Here is a 22,624-nt window from a genome sequence, read left to right as displayed (position 1 = left end):
AAATTTAATTACTTTTTAATTTTATTTTTGTTTGGGGTGATTAAAAAGTGAGCCACCCTTATTTCAGATTTACTGCCAAAAATTTTTGAGGGATAAACTAGACCACACAGTTTTAAAAGGTCTATATTAATGTATGTTTATTTATATATGTGTCACACATATGCATAGATATGTATGTGTGTGTCTGTATTTGTGGGTCTACAGAAGTTTACTGAAAATCCCTGAATATGAGTTTTGTCATCTATAAAATATCAATGGTGATACCAATCTGAAGAGTTACTTTGATTAAACCCATTAGAATCACGGAACGAATCCTGTCACATTCCAGGTGCCAATGTGTGAAGTCCGTGAAAGTTCATGCCTCCCTCCTTCCTTTCATGTGAGACATAGTTCAGGTTTAAGGTTTGCGGGTCCTACTCACTCTGAAATAATGACCGGAACTTTTTCTGCTTGTTTTTTCCTCCTGCGTGTTATGTCACTAATGCTGATGCCTGCATACAGAATTTTTAGTGAAAAAAAAAGTAAAAGCAGGTGAAGATGTTTCTTAGTAGGCTAGAATACCTTCCTTATAGCTATTTCTGTGGATAAAAAAAGAGACATAAATAATCCATTTGGATTTATTATTTATTTATTTATTTTTATTTTTACCTGAGAAAAAATGTCCTGTTTATTGGAGCAGGAATATCATGGTTGATGCTGCTTTCCTATCAGGAACCAGGCTCTAATTTTATTAAATAATATGATATAATAGGATATTAGAATATTGGAACCCTGGAACATGGGCAATAAAAAAGATGCTACATTGGCAGTCATAAAACATGGTATTGAATATTAGACCTGATGTGCCATTTATTATGCTGTTCTATGTTCTTTTTTCCTCTCTTTAAAATTAGGATAGGGTTAACTATCTCCTGGAGAGTGTGTCATAGAGAGCCCTATGTGAAATACAAGTGATAGAGATGTTTGGATTGTTTGTTGTGTTAGTTATTTCAAATACTACATGTTCTATTTGCCAATAATTAAACTAGTAATATAAATTATATAATATTGGAATAGTCTTAATCTCAATCTCTTATTGATTATTAATGATATTTATGAAAATAATTTGCTCTTCTAAATTTTCTTTTAAAAGTTGCCAGAGGTCATAAAGTAACTGAAAATTAATTGCTCTGCAGAGAGCAGAAACCTGCCAGGATTTAAAAAAAAATGTATTTGGAAATTAAATTGGAATAGCTTCAGTGCATTTAAATGATTTTTATTAGGGTAAATATACATAAGAGAAACACCATTTTAACCATTTTAAGTGTAGAGTTCTGTGTCATTAAGTACATTTATATTGTTGTGCAGTCATCCCTATCATGCATATTCAAAACAGTTTCATTGTCTCAACTAACACTTTGTTCTTGTTAAACAATTACTCTCCTTCTCTCCTTTCCCCCATTCCCTGGGGTCCACCATTCCACTTCCTCTCTCTGAATTTCACTACTCTGGGTACTTTGTACGTGAATTCATACAATATTTGTCTTTTTGTGACGGACTTATTTCACTTAGCATAATATATTCAAGGTTCATCCATGTTGTAGCATATGTCAAAATGTCTTCTATTTTTAAAACTATATATTTTTATTGATTCCTCTGTAGATGAACACTTTCTTTCTTTTTGCCTTTGGGCTATTGTGAATAATGTTGCTATAAACATTGACATAGAAATATTTGTTTGATGCAAAAACAGAATAACAAATGCTACATGTTCTCAGGTATAAGTGGGAGCTAAACATTGGGTACACATAGACATAAAGATGGGAATAGTAGACACTGGGAACTCCAAAAGAGGGGAGTGAGGGAGGAGGCAAGGGTTGAAAAGCTACTTATTTGTGCTATGTTCATTATTTCGGTGAAGGGTTCAACAGAAGCCCAAACCTCAGCATCACACAATATAACCATGTAACAAACCATAAATATACTCCCTGAATAAAAAAAAAATCCAAAAATATCTCTTCAGGTGTCTGCTTTTATTTATTGGGTATACATTCAGAACTGAAATCATTGGATTGTATACTAACTCTATGTTCAAATTTTGAGGAATTCTTACACATACGGTTCCAGATTTACAATAATTTGATGTTTTTTGACTTTATGATGAATTTATAGAAACATAACCCCAGTGTAATTTGAGGAGCACCTGGACATATGATGGTTAGACTTGCAACTTTTGATGTTATGATGAGTTTATAAGGATATTAACTTTTTACTTACAGTATTTTCAACTTGTGATGGGTTTATCAGGGTGAAACTCCACTGTAAGTTGAGAAGCATCTGTGTCATTTTCCACAGTGCCTTTATTATTTGACATTTCCCCCCAGCTATTCTTTCATAATTTTATCTCTTTCATTTAGATTTTTGATTCATTTTGACTTAATTTTTCTATATATTATAAAGTAAACAACCAACTTCAGTATCTTGAAAGTAGATATCCGCTTTTCTAAACACCGTTTATTGAAAAGACTGTCCCTTCACCACTGAGTGGACTTAGTTCCCTTTTTGAAAAAAGGTTGCCATGTATATGAGAGTCTATTTCTTGACTCTGTTTTCCTCTGTTGGGCTATATGTCTGGCTTTGTGCCAGTGCCACCTTGTTTTGATGACTATAGCTTTGAGTAAGTTTTAAAATCAGAAAGTATGAGTCTTTAAATTTTGTTCTTTTTCAAAAAGAGTCAAAATTTTTTGACTGTTGAGCATCCTTTAAGATTCATATAAATTTCAGGATGGGCTTTCTGTTTGTGAGAAAAAATATTTATTTGAATTTTGATGGAGACTCCATTGAATCATTTTTTTGTGTGTTGTACACTTTATTATTATTTTAACAATTTTTTTTTATTGTTTATTTTTAAGTTTCAGGGTACATGTGCAGAATGTGCAGTTTTGTTACATAGGTAACCGTGTGGCATGGTGGTTTGCTGCACTTATTAATTCCTCACCTATTTATTAGGCCCAGCATGCATTAGCTAATGCTCTCCCCCAAACTGTCCTCCCCCGACAGGCTCCAGTAAGTGTGGTTCTCCTCCCTATGTCAATGTCTTCTCATTGTTCAGCACCCACTTACAAGTGAGAACATGCAGTGTTTGGTTTTCTGTTCTTGCATTAGTTTGCTGAGGATAATGGCTTCCAGCTTCATCCATGTCCCTGCAAAGGACGTGATCTTGTTCCTTTGTATGGCTGCACAGTATTCCATGGTGTATATGTACCACAATGTCTTTATCCAGTCTATCGTTAATGGGCATTTGTGTTGATTCCACATCTTTGCTATTGAGCATAGTGCTGCAATGAAGATACACGTGCATGTACCTTTATAATAGAATAATTAATATTAGTATTCTCTGATGATTTTATTTCTGTGGGATCAACAGTGATATTTCCCTTATGGTTTCTGATTGTGTTTATTTGAATATTATCTATTTTGTTCTGTATTTGTCTTGCTAATGGTCTATTGATTTTATTGATTTTTTTTTTCAAAAACCAGCTCCTGGATTCATTAAGTTTTTGAAGGGTTTTTTTGTGTCTCCATCTCCTTCAGTTTCTCTCTGATCTTGGTTATTTCTTGTCTTTTTTTTTAATTTCCTTTTTTTTTTTCTTTTATTATTATACTTTAAGTTCTAGGGTACATGTGCATAACGTGCAGGTTTGTTACATATGTATACCTGTACCATGTTGGCGTGCTGCACCCATCAACTCGTCAGTACCTATCAACTCGTCATTTACATCAGGTATAACTCCCAATGCAATTCCTCCCCCCTCCCCCCTCCCCGTGATAGGCCCCGGTGTATGATGTTCCCCTATTTCTTGTCTTTTGCTAGGTCTGGGGTTTGTTTGCTCTTGGTTCTCCAGTTCTTTTAGTTGTGATGTTAGGGTGTCGATTTGAGATCTTTTTAGCTTTTTGCTGTGGGCATTTAGTGCTATAAATTTCCCTTTAACACTGATTTAGCTGCATCCCAGAGATTCTGATAAGTTGTCTCTTTGTTTTCATTGGTTTCAAAGAACTTCTTGATTTCGCTTTAATTTTATTATTTACCCAGGAGTCACTCAGGAGCAGGTTGTTCAATTTCCATGTAGTTGTGTGGTTTTGGGGAAGATTTTAATCTTGAGTTCTAATTTGATTGGGCTGTGGTCTGAGAGACTATTTGTTATGGTTTCATTTATTTTGTATTTGCTGAGGAGTTTCCAATTATGTGATCAGTTTTGGAATAAGTGCCTTATGGTGGTGAAAAAATGTATATTGTTTTTGGATGAAGAGTTCTGTAGATATCTATCAGGTCCACTTTGTCTAGAGCTGAGTTCAAGCTGAACTAGAGCTGAATATCTTTGTTAATTCTCTCTCTCAAGATCTAATAGTGACAGTGAGGTATTAAAGTCTCCCACTATTATTCTGTGGGAGTCTAAGTCTCTTTATATGTCTCTAGGAACTTGTTTTATGAATGCGGGTGCTCCTGGATTGGGTGCATATACATTTAAAATGGTTAGTTCTTCTTGTTGAATTGAATTCTTTAACATTACCTAATGCCCTTCTTTGTCTTTTTTGACCTTTGTTGGTTTGGAGTCTATTTTGTCAGAAATTAGGATTGCTAGCCCTGCTTTTTCTTTCTTTCCATTTTCTTGGTAAATTTCCCTCTATCCCTTTACTTTGAGTCTATGTGCATTTTTGCACATGAGATGTGTCTCTTGAATACAGCACACCAATGGGTGACTTTGGGTATTATTGACATCTTAACAGTATTAGCCTTCTAATAAATAAATATGTAGGATGCATTTCCATTTATTTGTGTCTTTAATCACTCTAATCAGCATTTTGCCATTTTCAATGTGTAAAGTTTTCACCTCCTTGATTTGGTTTATTCTAAATGTTTCATTTGTTTTTGATACTATTGTTAATAAAATCAGAGTGCAATTTTCAGATTGTCTATTGTTAGCATATAGAAGTACAACAGGTTTTGGCTGTTGTTGATGTTGCATCCCATAATTTTCCTGATTTTGTTTATTACTTATCCTAAGTTTTCTACATATATAATTATGTCATATGCAAACAGAAATAATTTTACTTTTCTTTTGAATTAAGATATTTTTATTTCTTTTCTTATCTAATTGTGTTGACTGAACTTCCAGTAATTTGTTGAGTAGATGCAGTGAAGGTGGACTTTAGTGTCTTGTTCCAAATCTGAGTAAAAGCTACCAGTCTTTCATTATTATGATGAAGCTGCAGGTGAAATTCTCAATTGTGACATAAATTTTACATCACTTTAATATTTTATTCAAGTAATCCGTAGACATGGTCTCAGCAGGGTAAAATGTTAGAAACATAACAAACTCTTGCTGACCCCAAAGTCAAGGATTTCAATGTATCTTTCCAGTTTTTCTCCGTATTTGCCCACGTATTTGTAGACAACACATTCATCTGCTAATGCCTGATTTCTGTATCCTAAATACCATTCCTTGACCCATGATATAGGCTAACATGGATAGTGACCTGCTCCCTCCTCCATAATCACCCCCAGGTTCCTTACTCTTCTCCCATTGTCACAGCAGAATTACATTCCACTTTATGTCTGCAATGAGGAGTTGACAACATCATTTCATTTCATAGAATTTATTGCTGCGATCCAAAAAAAAAAAAAAAAACTATTGCATTTGAACATGATAGTTAATATATCTCAGTTGAGAGAAATTTTTTTAAGAATATTAACTTCACTATTATTTTGCTATATCCCTTTCTAGGAATGTCCTAAAGCACATATTGGCCGTCCTGTATGAATTCCCTAATTTTTCTATCTTTCCTAAATAGCAATCTTTTCATGTTGTTGTTGCTTTTGTTTACCTTCAAATAGAGTTTTCTTACTTTGTCTTTTGAAACTTCCACTACATAGTTTTATCAATTACTATAATTTTAGTTTTCAAAAGTCCTTTAATGTTACCTTTCACATCCTTTCATATAGGAAATGATACTTATTTTATGGATTTCATACTTATCATACATCTCTGAAGATACGAATTTTGGTCACAAAAAATTATTGTTTCTGCATATTTTGCTCATTTTAAAGTCAGTGTATTTATGCATATGACTGTGTGTGATTGTGCATATTTGTGTGTGTTTGCACACTGGGAATCTTCCTCGTGCATGTTATACTTGCTCCAGATTCTGGTGATCTTTGGCTCTACACTAATATTTAAGCCTAAAAACTCTGGTTCTTTTAGGCATACTGTGCCAAGCTGTTTACTGATGTCTTACATCTGGAGTGGTATTTTTAACACACCTCTACTTAGAAGTCTGTCAGGATTTTAGCTTCTTTTTTTTATTTAGGGAATTGAACATTCCTCCAAGTGCATACTTTTGAAGGATTCATAGAGCAACATATAATGTTATCTAAGCACTAGAGAGGCAAAAGACAAAATCTGTAACCTATTTGGTAAGGGGTCCGCCTTAAATAGAGTATTCTGAAATTAGGCAAGGAGGCAAAAGAGAATGGATGATGATGAATATTGAAAATCAAGAGTGTGAATTAATATGTCATTCCATAAAAGGGACATAGCAATAATTATTTATTCTAGGTTTCTAAATAGGAGGACCAAATTATGATAACTAACAAAAGAAGTTTGACTTGGCATTATTGCACAAAGATCATTCAAGTTTCTCAAAATGAGAGACAAGCTGCTGCAGTTTTAGAAGTAAATCTGACAGAATAAACATGGGTTGGGTGGGGAGCTCATGCCTGCAATCGCAGCACTTTGCAAGGCCGAGACAGGGGGATTACTGATGCCAAGAGTTCAAAACCAACCTGAGCAACACAGTGACACTTCATGTCTACAAAAATATAAATTTAACTAGGCATGGTGGCACATGACTGTTTTCTCAGCTACTCAGGAGGCTGAGGCAGAAGGATCACTTGAGCCCAGAAGTTCAAGGCTGCAGTAAGCTAGGATCTTGCCACTGCACTCCAGCCTGGGTAACAGAGAGAGACCCTGTCACTTAAAAAAAAAAGAAAAAGAATACATGTGGAAATATAACAAATCATTCTATAAAGACTAATTTATTCAAATGTAAATCTGTAATATATGCATTTATATTGACTTTCTATGCATAGGTATTCGATATGACATCTGACTTGGATTATATCTGAGTTTGTGTCAGGCAGTAAAACATTCATATTCTATTGAAGTTGTAATAGAGATATCTTTCTTATAAATTTGCATATTTCTCAGAAAAAAATCTGGTAACAAATGTTGATCTCATCAAATGTGAAACTCTGGGTAAGAAAATAAGATTTCTTTTCCAAAATAGGTAAAAATCAGAACAAAGAAGTCTGAGCACAGTACAATAAAAGATTTTGAGAAAGATAGAGATCACATTCACATATTTGTATTATAGTATACTGTATAATTGTTTTATTTGATTATCAGTTACTCTTGTTAATCTCTTACTTGCCTAATTTATAAATTAAACTTTATCAGAAGTTTGTATAGACACAAAATAATAGTGTATTTAGGGTTCAGTATCAACCGCAGTTTCAAACATCCACTGGGCGGCTTGGAATGCATCCCCTGCAGATAAGAGCAAATTACTGTACTTAACTTACCCTTCTGTCTCCCTTCAGGATGGATTGTAGGAAAGCCCCATGGAAAATTACAATCAAACATCAACTGATTTCATCTTATTGGGGCTGTTCCCACCATCAAGAATTGGCCTTTTCCTCTTCATTCTCATTGTTTTCATTTTCCTCATGGCTCTAATTGGAAACCTATCCATGATTCTTCTCATCTCCTTGGACACCCATCTCCACACACCCATGTATTTCCTACTTAGTCAGCTCTCCCTCATTGACCTAAATTACATCTCCACCATTGTTCCTAAGATGGCTTCTGATTTTCTGCATGGAAACAAGTCTATCTCCTTCACTGGGTGTGGGATTCAGAGTTTCTTCTTCTTGGCATTAGGAGGTGCAGAAGCACTACTTTTGGCATCTATGGCCTATGATCGTCACATTGCTGTTTGCTTTCCTCTCCACTATCTCATCCGCATGAGCAAAAGAGTGTGTGTGCTGATGATAACAGGATCTTGGATCATAGGCTCTATCAATGCTTGTGCTCACACTGTATATATTCTCCATATTCCTTATTGCCGATCCAGGGCCATCAATCATTTCTTCTGTGATGTCCCAGCCATGGTGACTCTGGCCTGCACGGACACCTGGGTCTATGAGGGCACAGTGTTTTTGAGCACCACCATCTTTCTGGTGTTTCCCTTCATTGGTATTTCATGTTCCTATGGCCGGGTTCTCCTTGCTGTCTACCGCATGAAATCTGCAGAAGGGAGGAAGAAGGCCTACCTGACCTGCAGCACCCACCTCACTGTAGTGACTTTCTACTATGCACCTTTTGTCTACACTAATCTACGTCCAAGATCCCTGCGATCTCCAACAGAGGACAAGGTTCTGGCTGTCTTCTACACCATCCTCACCCCAATGCTCAACCCCATCATCTACAGCCTGAGAAACAAGGAGGTGATGGGGGCCCTGACACGAGTGAGTCAGAGAATCTGCTCTGTGAAAATGTAGACACACTTTCTGCCTAAGGTCTCAGGAATCAGATACACATCCATTCAGCAGTGTATAGTAATTAAAATATTATTTCATTCCTAGAGTGCAGGAGTAAAAGTAACCAAGGGAAGAAGAAAATCACTGATATCTGGACAAAATTGTTTTACACACACACACATATATATGTATAAAATATATATATTTTTACAAATATATATTTTACAAATACATATATTATATATATATATAATTCTAAACAACCTTTTTTCTTCATGACATTTTTCCATAAATTTTGAACGTACATATTTTTGCTAATATGTTGTCAAGTAGAATTTTTTTTTGTTCATGCAGAAATGAAAATGAAAATGGCATAACTGAAGGTGGCACTCAGCATAACAATTTTAATTATTGTCAATTTATTTTCCAGTAATTAAATTGTTTTTGGCTATGTCTAAAACAAAAGCAAAAATCTCTTGACTTGGTGGGTCTAATTCTGTAAGATGTTTTCTCTTTCTTATCTTAGACACTTAACGTACCAGTTACTCTTTCTTTCAATTTAGGGGGACTTACTATTACTGAGATTTAGCAGAGGGCTTATCAGTGGTTCTTAAGTCCTGATCTCACTCTGGTTGACCTATGACAAGTTTATGCTTTTTGTACTGAAATGAAACCCAGGGAAATGTTTTAACATCAGGTAAATTTTAGATCAATAACAAAGACTGGAAGGTGCCATCAGTGATCAAGAATGATTACACTTAGGTTTTTAACCCATTTTATGTTGATTTTGGTATAGTGTAAGAATTGGGAATTTAGTTTCATTTTTCTGCATATAGGTATCCAGTTTTACAGGCACCTTGATTGAAGAGACTGTCAGTTTCCCAATAAATGCTCTTGGCACTGTTGTCAAATATCGGTTAACAATGTCAGGCACAGAAAAACAGATTTTGCATGTTCTCACTCCTACCTAGGAGCTAAAGTTTTTAAAAATTGAACTAATAGAAATAGATAATAGACTGATGGTCACCAGAGGGTCAGAAGGGTATAGGGGAGGGGGGATAAAGTGGAGATGGTTAATGGTTGCAAAAATATAGATAGAATGAATAAAAGCCAGTATTTGGTAGCACAATAGAGTGACTGTAGTAAACAATAATTCATTGTAGAATATATTGTATATATTAAAAAATAACTGAAAGTTTGGAATTGGAATGCTCCCAACAGAAAGAAATGATACATATTTGGGGTGCTGGTCTTTATCAAAACATCACGTACACTCTATCATTATATATTACTATTATGTATCCATAGTGATGAAAAATAAAAAAATTAAATCAGTTAGCTATGGATATGTGGATATATTTCTGGATTCTCTGTTCTGTGTCATTGTTCTATGTGTCTGTTTTTATGCTAGTACTATTCTGTTTTGATTACTACATCTTTGTAGTATAGTTTGAAGTTTGCTACTGTTATGCCTACAGCTTTGCTCTTTTTTTCAGGAATGATCTGGCTATTTGGGGTCTTTCATAGTTCCATACAAATCATAGAATTGTTTTTACTATTTATGTGCAGAATGCCATTGGTATTTTGACAGACATTGCATTGTATCTGAGGTTTGGTCATTTAAATAATATTAATTCTTCCAATCCACAAGCATTGGATGTCTTTCCATTTGTTTGTATTCTTCTTCATTTCCTTTCATCAGTATTTTGTACAAATAAATTCAATTGTTCTCTTCCATGACTAAAGTTAACAGTAAAGGATTACACAGTTAAAATTCTTGAAATGCTCTTTAATATAATTTCTATTTTGAAGCCTGTGAATATTTGTTTTGCCATGTTGTTGCAGTTAAAACATACATTTTGAACTTGTTTTATGAATCAGAGTAAGTCCTTTTTGTCCTTTGTTGCAATGAGCAGTGTATATTTTTATTTTGTAATAATTTGCTAACAATGTTTATTGCCTAATCTTCCTGGCTTTTCCTTTTCTGATATTCAATGAACACAACAGGCATGGGCTCTGGGACAGAGGGAAAATAGGCATCCCATCAGCAGTCACTTGCTGCTGCCAGGGCAAGCACCTCCTCTCTTCCAAGCTAGGGACACTCATACCCTACTGCCACCTGCGCTGCTGCTTCTGTCATCACCACCAACATGAGCCCCGTCATACCCCAGACACTGCTTGGGTCCTGTGGTGCTGTGAAGTATTACAAGGTGTGTGTGTGTGTGTGTGTGTGTGTGTGTGTGTGTGTGCGCGCGCGCGCATGAGAAGACCAGGCCAGTTGCCCCACGTGGTTCTTGCCTGAGCCCACTTGTGTAGTCACTACCAGTAGACCCAAACTGTGTGCACATGCTGCCAGCCTGTCTAGCTCCTCTATCACATTCATACTCAGAGATGAAATTATAAAATATTTCAATGACAACAGCAGAGCATGAAACCACGCATGGAGCCCTTCGAGTGTGGAACCCTGTGAATATGCCCACGAGGCCCGTCCTGAGAAGGATGGAAAGAGTGGACAGGAAGTGAATAACATCATGCAGTCTGGGCTAGCGGTGGGAATGTGCGATGGTCTGAGTGTTTGTATCCTCCCCAAATCTACATGTTTAAATCTAAACCCCTAAAATGACAGTATTAGGAGTAGGGGCCTTTTGGGAAATGATTAGGTCCTGAGGGTAGCACCCTCTTGAATAAGATGAATGCCTTTCTAAAGGAGACTCAAGATAACTTGTTTGTCCCTTCTACCATGTGGGGTCACAGCAGATGGTGCCATCTATGGTGTCATAGAAGCCACCGTCTGTGAACCAGAAAGCAACGTTTCTCCAGACACTGAATCTTCAGGCACCTTGTCTTGTACTTCCCAGCTTCCACAGCTCTGAAAAATACATTTGTCTTGTTTATAGTTCATCCAGTTTAAGATATTTTTTCACAGAAGCTTGAATACATTAAGATGGAATGTCTGCTGTTTTTGTTAGTTGTTATTACTGGAAAGAGCCTGAGGGAGGACTGAATTGAGCAGAGGTGCCCAGTTCAGTCTCTTTACCCATTCCAGGTAGTGATTCATGGAGGGAAGCAGGAGACCTAGCTTTATGATTTTCTGTGACATACCATGGCCTTGGGGAAATCGTTCCATCTCTGTGAAGTTAGTTTACTGAAAAATAATATGGATGGCTTGTACCTTTTCAGTAAATGGCATCATTGAAGTCCCTCCTACTGACATTCCTGTAGAGGCAAGGTGAATCCTTGCCAATGACCCTGGGATTTTTTCATGTCAATGACCCTGGGATTGGAGATAAAGAGGTCACCCCTCTGACATGCTGTCTGCACTTAAAGGCCACTCCTTTCCCCTTAAGGTCATTAAGAAGAACAATATAAAAAGTCCAATTATTCAAATCTACTGTCAATTGCTGCATTGTTTATGAGAATGTACTACAGATAATTTTGAAAGTTGGATAATAATTCCTCTTGGTGGGGAAATTAACGAATTCATTATCTCACAGAGTCCTTGGCTCGCTGTTCATTGTGCCTGGTTTTAGCCATTTTTCTTTCCCTCCAAATATTATGCTGTGGTTATTATTTTGCACTTCACAGTCATTCTTTGTTTCATGTCCTTAGACTAGGAGATGTAAATTTTATATCACATGCTATCTATGTGGATTTCATAACATAGACTGTGTGCATTTAGAGATTTCTTATGTGTTACATTAGCAAAATTTGATTTATGGAAAAGGACATGAGTATTCTTTCTATTTTAAAGGACGAGTATCTTTCTCATCACAAGAAGTTGTGCTTCAACAGTGAAATAGAGTAAATTGAAGGAGTGAATGACATGCCATCGACAAATGTGTTGAGTTGGCATATTTATTAGTTTGAACTGAAAACATGGAAGACATTTTGTTGACAGCAGAGGAAAAGGTTATCTGACCTGTCTTTTTCAGCATGCAGCAAGCTCTAAAGATTCCTTCAGGAAGCTTCGGCACATTCGGATACTCTTCCGGTACCCTCCCTGTAATGGAATAGAAAATAGCCCTTATCACTAGAGCCTGGGAATTGGGGGAATGCAGTGGACCTGAATAAATAAACGACCAGAATTAACTCTTGTTTTTCACTATCTTTACACCCCCATATACCTCCTAGGGACTCCCCTGGAATTTATGGCTTCGAGCCAGTTTCTCTTTTTTTTTTTTGTAATTTTTTCTGCAATTTATCATTCTTTTTCTAAAAGTATAAAAACATCTTGCTTTGACAATTTATTTAGATTTCACACTCTTGTGAGGATTCCCATGAACATGTGAAATGCATAAAACTTATATGCTTTTCCCTTATTAATCCATCTTGTATCAATTTGTTTCCTAGACCTGGGCAAAAACCTCACATAAGAGATAAAGTGGGTGAGGTGGAGGCGATCCCTCATGTTTCCACAGAATAAGTACCTTCTTTTTGTAAGATGCATGTCAATCACCAGTACTAATTTTTTTACTTGCCTTTAAAATCTGGAAAAAAAATAGACAATGACTTTAAAGGCTATAAAGATATTTATCTTTTTAATCACTGAATAAATTATTCAGTAGTTATAGCATGGTAAGAAAATGCAAAGATATATACATGGATTCCACAAACTGGATGGAGGTCAATTTGACATTTGGGACTTAATCTCTGCCATTTTGTCTCATTACCACAAATTCAACATAAGATCCTTTTAATTTTGTCTGCTAAATATTTTTAAATACATTTATATTCCTAAATCCCTGTGATCACTGCCCTTACTTTTCATAGAATTTTCTAGTTAAATTTAAACTGACATTAAAAATCTGATTGTATCAATTGAAGTCCTTAATGGACAGTGAAATATAAAAATTATTTTCATTGAGACATAAAAGAAACATATTTTAAAAAATCTGTTGGCCCATAAATCTTCAGAAACACAGAAGAATCAGGCTTGGTATACACACATTATACACAATGCCCAATATGAGCCTGGAATAAATTCCGGACATCACCAGATCACAGAGTAGATACACGGGCATAATTTCCAGCCTAGAACTGTCAGATCAAGTAACCTCAAGGAAGATCACATTGCATAGGTTTGAGGAATTATTTGGAAGAAAATATTATTGAGAATTGGGTCTAGGAAGGAACGGGACATGTGGGCTATGGCTCATGAAATTGACTTGAGGCAGATAGATGAGAAAGGATGGGAATATAATAAGTAATCTACAAGCCTGTTTGTAAGGCTTGTGATGGTAAGGTAAGGTGCCCTCTGGGAAGCAGGCTAATTGAACTGCCCGGATTCAAGGAAGGCAAAGACTCCAATGTCCGGTTCAGATGGACCATTGATGGTAATATACAAGGACAAATCTCCTAGTAGATTCAGGGATCATGGACAATATTGGGCCAGAAATTTGTCCCAAGATCAGGATCCACAGCCTGAGAAAGAAGCCATGTCTGGACCCGAAGGGGAGGACTGCCTGTGTTTTTGTTGGGAGACAATGACTGGGTAGAACTTTGGGGTGTCTTTCTGGACAGTGTTTAAATACATTCATGGATAAAATGCAGTTTACATATTTAGATACTAGCAGAGCTTAGTATTACACACTTTGGCAAAGGCCATACTGACTCATCAAAAATTCAGAATCTTACTTGTAAAGATAAGAACGGGTATTGGAAGGGGGCCGATTGGTCAGGGGGAACCTATTTTCGTCCCTGCTTCCAGTGTGTTGGTATGAACCCTCCCCTCCTCCATCTCAGATTTCAGGATTTTCAGAATGGAATCCAATTTTTTTGCTTTGGCCCACAGGAGAAAGTCTAAGAAATATATAAATATACTCAGGAAACTTAAAAATTTCTTAGAAGTTTTGCCTTTACCAGAAGTAATGGGTTATTTACCTTCAGTATCCTCTATGCATTCTATAATTGTAAGCTTTCTGGTGAAATTAGAAGTGCCAATTAGCTAGTTGCAAAGATATTTCCCTGGTGCTAAAACGTAATTAGTGGAGATAGCTAACAGGGATCAGATGCTAACTACTGATTCAATAGACTTTATCGAAAGTAAATGAATACAAGTATCTACCATTCACAGAAGAAAGCATTAACTCCAGGAGAAGGAGAAGGGCTTAATGTCAGGAAGCAGACACTGGCTGTGTGACACTGATTTAAAATGCAAGAAGAAATTCATTAGGGCTACTAATTTTATCACAAGTTAGAGTTAATGACCTGATTATCTCATAAGTATTGAATGGTTTATCCCTATTTGCCCTATAAATTTTACCTTTTCAATGTGCAGTTTTACCAGCATAAAGTTTTTTTGAAAATCTAAGTATCATATTATAGCAGAAATGTCTACTTTTACTATTATCAACTAACACGTCTTTTTGGCCTCCTAATAAACTTTTGTTAGAAATATTGTTGCATTGTATCTTCCCAGGTAGTTTTAACTGACTTTCTATGAATCGCCAAATTTAATTGTTCCTAGATAGTTGCATGTTTTAAAGAAATCCAGAAAAATACTCCTAAATATGATAAAAATATTTGGTGCAATTCCTTGCTCATATTATTATTCTTGTAAATTATTTTTCTTTAATTTCTAAATAATACATGTATTTTCTTTCTTTCTTTTTTTTTTTTTTAAGAATAAGACCCAAAGTTCAATATACAACAAATTGAAGAAATAGATAATTTTGGACTTGCAGATGTTCTAGTTGGATTATCACAGGGCAAACCGCAAAATTGGGGCTTAGCCCGGGATGCCACGTGGGTTCTTGCCTTCATGCAGGAAGGAATTCAAGAGCAAGCCAACAGAGTAAAGTGAAAGCAAGTCTATTGAAAAGTCAAGGAATAAAAAGGTGCCTCCCCCATAGACAGAATAGCAGCAGGAGCTTACCACATACTTGGGGTTGTTATTTCTTGATTATATGCTCAACAAGGAGTGAATTATTCATGAGTTTTCTGGGAAAGGTGACGGGAGTTCCAGGAACTGAGGGGTCTTCACCTTTTCAGACCATATAGGGTAACTTCTGGACCTTGCCATGGCATTTGTAAACTGTCATGGTGCTGTTGGGAGTTTCCTTTGGTATGCTAATGTATTCTAATTATAACGAGCAGTGAGGACCACTGGAGGTGGGTTTCATTGCCATGATGGTTTTGGTAGGTTTCGGTCAGCATATTTACCACATCCTGTTTTATCAGTGGAGTCTTTGTTACTTGTATCTTGTGAAACAAGTCCAGCTGAATTCCTGTCTCCAGAATATTCAAGGGCATTTTAAAAAACACACATGCTTGGGTTGAAGCTCCAGATTTCAGATTTTTAGTATAATTGAGATATGCCTTTTTCGTATGTCTATGTTTTAGTTAATTTTATCATAGGTATAAGTAATATATGACAATAACATAAGCATAAACTTAGGAAAACATTTAGAATTTGGCTGATTTTCTTTACAGTCCCCATTCCTCATATACATTCTCTGTCTTCTCTCTAGTATAAAAAGGGTTTCCAGTTTATTGTGTATCATTCCACAGGTAGATACATATATGACCATATATTATTTTTATTAATTACTATTCTATTCTGCATCTTACTTATAAAAATGTTGTTATGGTAAAATTTAAAACACATACACACACAGCCATAGGCAAGATAACCACAAGGAAACAAGGTATCATAAATTGAACACCTGTGTGACCACTTGCCAGTTCAGGATACAGACCAATGTCAGCACTCTCAGAAGCCCTTTGCATTTCCATTTCCAAACAAAAAGTCCTCCTTCCACCTGAATGTAATTACTATCTTCTCTTGTAGTAATATTGTTCATACTTTCATTTATTTGTAAGTTCTAAAGAAATCTGTAAACAGCATACATTAATTTTAAACCACTTATTCTACTGAGTTTGGCCTCCAGTGAGTTTTATGTTTGCAGGACACATTCCTGTCTCTCATTTTTTATTGACATATAGTATTTCATTATATCATCTTATTGCAATGTATTTAGCCATTTCAGGGTTGATGGGCACCTATTTGGATTCTATCACATCTGATGCTGTAATGGAGATTGCTATAGAAATCTACTGGTCTTTCTGTGCAAGGGCTCTAACTGATTATAACTATATAACTGAATATAAATATATATCACTATAACCCAGGAATTGCTGGGTTGTCGCACAAGTAAATTTCCAAATTTGCTAGAAAATACCACACTACTTCCAAAGAGTATGAAATTTGCACTCTATAGGAAGACTTTGGAGGTCATAATGATCAAATTTATCATCCACACAATTTTTCTGTGCATTTCTTTTATTATTTTTAAAGTTTCACAATTCTGATACATGTAGTAACGTCGCATGGTGGTATTACTTTACATTTCTCTGGTTTTTAGAGTAATATTTAATACTCTATATTAACATAGCATACTTCATTAATCCATTCTACTTTGGGACATTTTCAGTTTCTGAGTATTTTGAGTAATGCTGGTATGAATTTTCTTCTACACGTCTATGATACATGTGCTTAAACTTTTATCTTTTTTATAGGTTTGTATGTATATATGTATATATGTATATATGTATTGCTGTACACTTACACAAGCATACATGTTATGTATCAACATATATGTAATATATAATATATAGTATATATAGAAATTACATATATTTTATATAATATTCATAAATAAATACACATAATATGTTTATAGATAAGTGCATATAAAATATATGTGTATTTAAGATATGTAACTATGAGTAGATATTCACATATACTTAAATAAGTATGTAAATATATATTTACATATATTTGTATTACTATATGTAAGTATATTGAAGTATTATATATGTATATGTACATATACTTACATATAATTTATCTCATGTATGTGTGCATATATAATCTGTCTATACATTAGGTAATTCTTCCAAAAAGTTATAAAAATTAACATCCCAGTAACAGTATGTGAGAATGTGTTTGCCATTTTGTACCGAAAAACACTCTGTGCTCTAAACATGTAGATAGTTGCCAAATATATAAGTGAATATTTATTTCTGAATGCCATTTATATTGGCATAAATGAGACGGAACATGTGGTATTTGGTTTTCTGTTCTTGCGATAGTTTGCTGAAATGATGGTTTCCAGCTGCATCCATGTCCCTACTAAGGACACGAACTCATCCTTTTTTATGGCTGTATAGTATTCCATGGTGTATATGTGCCACATTTTCTTAATCCAGTCTGTCACTGATGGACATTTGGGTTGATTCCAAGTCTTTGCTATTGTGAATAGTGCCGCAATAAACATATGTGTGCATGTGTCTTTATAGCAGCGTGACTTATAATCCTTTGGGTATATACCCAGTAACGGGATGGTTGGGTCAAATAGTATTTCTAGTTCTAGATCCTTGAGGAATCGCCACACTGTCTTCCACAATGGTTGAACTAGTTTACAGTCCCACCAACAGTGTAAAAGTGTTCCTATTTCTCCACATCCTCTCCAGCACCTGTTGTTTCCTGATTTTTTTAATGATTGCCATTCTAATTGGTGTGAGATGGTATCTCATTGTGGTTTTGATTTGCATTTCTTTGATGGCGAGTGATAATGAGCATTTTTTCATTTGTCTGTTGGCTGTATGAATGTCTTCTTTTGAGAAGTGTCTGTTCATATCCTTTGCCCACTTTTTAATGGGGTTGTTTGTTTTTTTCTTGTAAATTTGTTCAAGTTCCTTATAGGTTCTGGATATTCGCCCTTTGTCAGGTGAGTAGATTGCAAAACTTTTCTCCCATTCTGTAGGTTGCCTATTCACTCTGATGGTAGTTTCTTTTGCTGTGCAGAAGCTCTTTAGTTTAATTAGATCCCATTTGTCAGTTCTGGCTTTTGTTGCCGTTGCTTTTGGTGTTTTAGACATGAAGTCCTTGCCCAGGCCTATGTTCTGAATGGTATTACCTAGGTTTTCTTCTAGGGTTTTTATGGTTTTAGGTCTAACATTTAAGTCTCTAATCCATCTTGAATTAATTTTCGTGTAAGGAGTAAGGAAAGGATCCAGTTTCAGCTTTCTACTTATGGCTAGCCAATTTCCCAGCAGCATTTATTAAATAGGGAATCCTTTCCCCATTTCTTGTTTTTGTCAGGTTTGTCAAAGATCAGATGGCTGTAGATGTGTGGTATTATTTCTGAGGGCTGTGTTCTGTTCCATTGGTCTATATCTCTGTTTTGGTACCAGTACTATGCTGTTTTGGTTACTGTAGCCTTGTAGTATAGTTTGAAGCCAGGTAGCGTGATGCCTCCAGCTTTGCTCTTTAGGCTTAGGATTGTCATGGCAATGCGGGCTCTTTTTTGGTTCCATATGAACTTTAAAGCATTTTTTTTTCCAATTCTGTGAAGGAAGTCATTGGTAGCTTGATGGGGATGGCATTGAATGTATAAATTACCTTGGGCAGTATGGCCATTTTCACAATATTGATTCTTCCTATCCATGAGCATGGTATGTTATTCCATTTGTTTGTGTCCTCTTTTATTTCACTGAGTAGTGTTTGTAGTTCTCCTTGAAGAGGTCCTTTACATCCCTTGTAAGTTGGATTCCTAGGTATTTTATTCTCTTTGAAGCTATTGTGAATGGGAGTTCATTCATGATTTGGCTCTGTTTGTCTGTTACTGGTGTATAAGAATGCTTGTGATTTTTGCACATTGATTTTGTATCCTGAGACTTTGCTGAAGTTTCTTATCAGCTTAAGGAGATTGTGTGCTGAGACGATGGGGTTTTCTAAATATACAATCATGTCAGCTGCAAACAGGGACAATTTGACTTCCTCTTTTCCTAATTGAATACCGTTTATTTCTTTCTCTTGCCTAATTGCCCTAGCCAGAACTTGCAACACTGTGTTGAATAGGAGTGGTGAGAGAGGGCATCCCTGTCTTGTGCCACTTTTCAAAGGGAATGCTTCCAGTTTTTGCCCATTCAGTATGATATTGGCTATGGGTTTGTCATAAATAGCACTTATTATTTTGAAATATGTTCCATCAATACCGAATTTATTGAGAGTTTTTAGCCTGAAGGGCTGTTGAATTTTGTCAAAGGCCTTTTCTGCGTCTGTTGAGATAATCATGTGGTTTTTGTCTTTGGTTCTGTTTATATGCTGGATTACGTTTATTGATTTGCATATGTTGGACAAGCCTTGCATCCCAAGTGGGATGAAGCCCACTTGATCATGGTGGATAAGCTTTTTGATGTGCTGCTGGATTCGGTTTGCCAGTATTTTATTGAGGATTTTTGCATCAATGTTCATCAGGGATATTGATCTAAAATTCTCTTTTTTTGTTGTGTCTCTGCCAGGCTTTGGTATCAGGATGATGTTGGCCTCGTAAAATGAGTTAGGGAGGATTCCCTGTTTTTCTATTGATTGGAATAATTTCAGAAGGAATGGTACCAACTCCTCCTTGTACCTCTGGTAGAATTTGGCTGTGAATCCGTCTGGTCCTGTACTTTTTTTGGTTGGTAGGCTATTAATTATTGCCTCTATTTCAGAGCCTGCTATTGGTCTATTCAGGGATTCAACTTCTTCCTGGTTTAGTCTTGGGAGAGTGTAAGTGTCCAGGGAATTACCCATTTTTTCTAGGTTTTCTAGTTTATTTGCGTAGAGGTGTTTATACTATTCTCTGATGGTAGTTTGTATTTCTGTGGGATCAGTGGTGATATCCCCTTTATCATTTTTTATTGTGTCTACTTGGGAATCTGATTTAATATTTAAAATAACTTTAATTTTAAATCTAATTGATTCATATTCACTATATTAACACATATAATTTAAAAAAATGCCTCATTAATTACCACACATATCCTCATCAGCAATAGCTTTCTTCTAGCATCATATCAAGTTTTCTTCCTTTGTTTTTCTTTTTCTTTATTTTTAATTTTTTTCTTTTCCTTTTTTAGAGACATGGTCTGACTCTCTTTCCCAGGCTGGTGTGCAATGGCTCAATCACTGTTCACTGCAGCTTTGACCTCCCAGGTTCAGCTGATCCTCCCACCTCTGTCTCTTGAGTAGCTGGGACTACAGACGTGCACCAACCTGCCTAGCTAGTCTTTTTTTTTTTTTTTTTTTTTTTTATGGTAAGGACCGTATAATATGTTTTGGCCTTGTGTGCCCACCCAAATCTCATCTCAAATTGTAATCCCCAGGTGTTGAGGGAAGGACCTTGTGGGAGGTGATCAGATCATAGGGGCAGTTTCCCCAGTTCTCATGATAGTGAGTGAGTTCTCATGAGGTCTACTGGTTTTATAATGGTCTCTTTCCCCTTCACTCTCTGTCTGTCTCTCTTGCTGCTTTGTAAAAAGGTGCTTCCTTCCCCTTCACCTTCTGCCAGCATGCAGAACTGTGAGGCAGTTAAACCTTCTTCCTTTATAAATTACCCAGTCTTAGGAAAGTTCTTTATAGCAGTGTGAGAACGGACTAATACATCATGTCTTGCCAGGTCGCCCAGGCTGGTCTCAGACCACTGGACTCCACTGATCCACCTGCCTTTGCCTCCCAAAGTGCTGGGATAACAGGTGTGACCCACGGTGCCCGGCCAATCTTTATTTCATGTACTTAAATATATATGTGTCTTAACTCTGATTATCCCCTTTCACCTCAGTTCTTCAAAAAGCTCTTGCTATTTTCCCTTCTCAGGAACCTGGAATTGACCATATGTATTTCCCAACGTCAGAACCTCTGAGGATCATAGCCATTAGCCAAATGGGCTATATGCCCATCTATCAGTTAATTACTTGGATCAGAATGATGTGATTCATTAACTATTTTATTGAGTTCATCCTCTTTGCCAGATGCAAGCACTGGTGAAAAAACTATGAATAAAAGTTATGGGAAAAATAGATAATAAAGTGGTAACAAATACAGTGTGTTGGAAAGATAAATGTGTCTTGTGGAAAATTAATGCAGTTAAGATAGGTATGAAATGCGGATGTGAGAAGTGATTGCCTCTTTCAGGAGCTAGCTTAAGAATGTCTCTTTAAGAAGGTGACAATAAAAAACCTGAGCAAAAGGAATGTGTGAAAATTGTTAACTCTTCAGGGAGCTACAACACTCTTTGGTTAAACTTACATGAGAAATAATAATGTTGAATGGGCCCACTTCCATGTGCTTTGAATGAGTGGACTTCTCCTTCAGAGACTCATGGTCACTTTGGTCCACAACCTGTTATAAAAAGTCTCACATGCCTATTATAATGTATTGTATAAACCCACACACTTGTGATCACTTGATTATTGGCAAAGGTACCAAAAACACAATGGAGAAAGAACAGCCTCTTCAACAAATGGTGTTGGGAAAATTGTATATCCACATGCGGAAAAATAGAATTGGATCATCATCTCATACCGTATACAAACATCAACTCAATATGGACTAAAGATTTGAGTGTAAGACCTGAAACTATAAAACCACTAGATTAAAACATTGGAGAACTACTCCACAGAATTGGTTCGACAGTGATTTCCTGGATATGGCCCCCAAAGCACAGGTGGCAAAAGCAAAAACAAACCAAAAGGGATTGTGTCAAACTAAAAAGCTTCACACAGCAAAAGAGACAATAGAGTGAAGAGACAACCCACAGATTGGGAGGACATTTTTGCAAATTTATTTTAATATTTTAATATTTAAGGGTTTATTATCCAAAATATATTAGGAACTCACACAACTCAAAAACAAGAAAACAAATAATACCATAAAAAAATAGTTGAAGGACTTAAATAGACACTTCTCAACAGAAGACATTCAAATGACCACCAGATATATGAGAAAACGCTCATATCACTGATCATCAGGAAAACACAAATTAAAGCTACAATGAGCTATTACCTCACAATTGTCATAATGGGTTTATCAGAAAGATACAACATAACAAGTGTTGGTGAAGGGGTGGAGGAAAAGAAACCCTTGTGCACTGTTGGTTGTGATGTAAGCTAAAGCTAAAGCGATTCCTCAGAAAATTATAAATAGTATTACCATACAATCTCCATAACCAAAGAAATTGAAATCAGTATGTTGAAGAGATATCTGCACTCCTATGTTCA

At 35.9% G+C, this 22,624-nt stretch overlaps 1 protein-coding gene and 1 long non-coding RNA gene across 4 annotated transcripts in view; both read left to right on the top strand.

Annotated features, from left to right (window-relative positions):
• LOC114678437 (uncharacterized) overlaps positions 1-22,624 on the top strand; it is a 267,034-nt gene that overhangs the window by 90,778 nt on the left and 153,632 nt on the right. The gene's annotated exons all lie outside the window — the stretch shown is intronic.
• On the top strand, positions 6,794-8,599 carry LOC723064 (olfactory receptor 2L8). Its single transcript, XM_001119130.5, has one exon. The coding sequence runs from the start codon at positions 7,661-7,663 to the stop codon at positions 8,597-8,599; it is 939 nt and encodes a 312-aa protein (XP_001119130.5). The 5' UTR covers positions 6,794-7,660.

Source organism: Macaca mulatta, chromosome 1 (assembly GCF_049350105.2).
Source record: "Macaca mulatta isolate MMU2019108-1 chromosome 1, T2T-MMU8v2.0, whole genome shotgun sequence".
Lineage (NCBI taxonomy): Eukaryota > Metazoa > Chordata > Mammalia > Primates > Cercopithecidae > Macaca > Macaca mulatta.
This window is presented reverse-complemented; position numbering and strand designations above follow the sequence as displayed.

Coding starts and splice junctions, on each gene's coding strand:
- LOC723064 (XM_001119130.5), top strand. CDS start 7,661: ATGGAAAATTACAATCAAACATCAACTGATTTCATCTTATTGGGGCTG.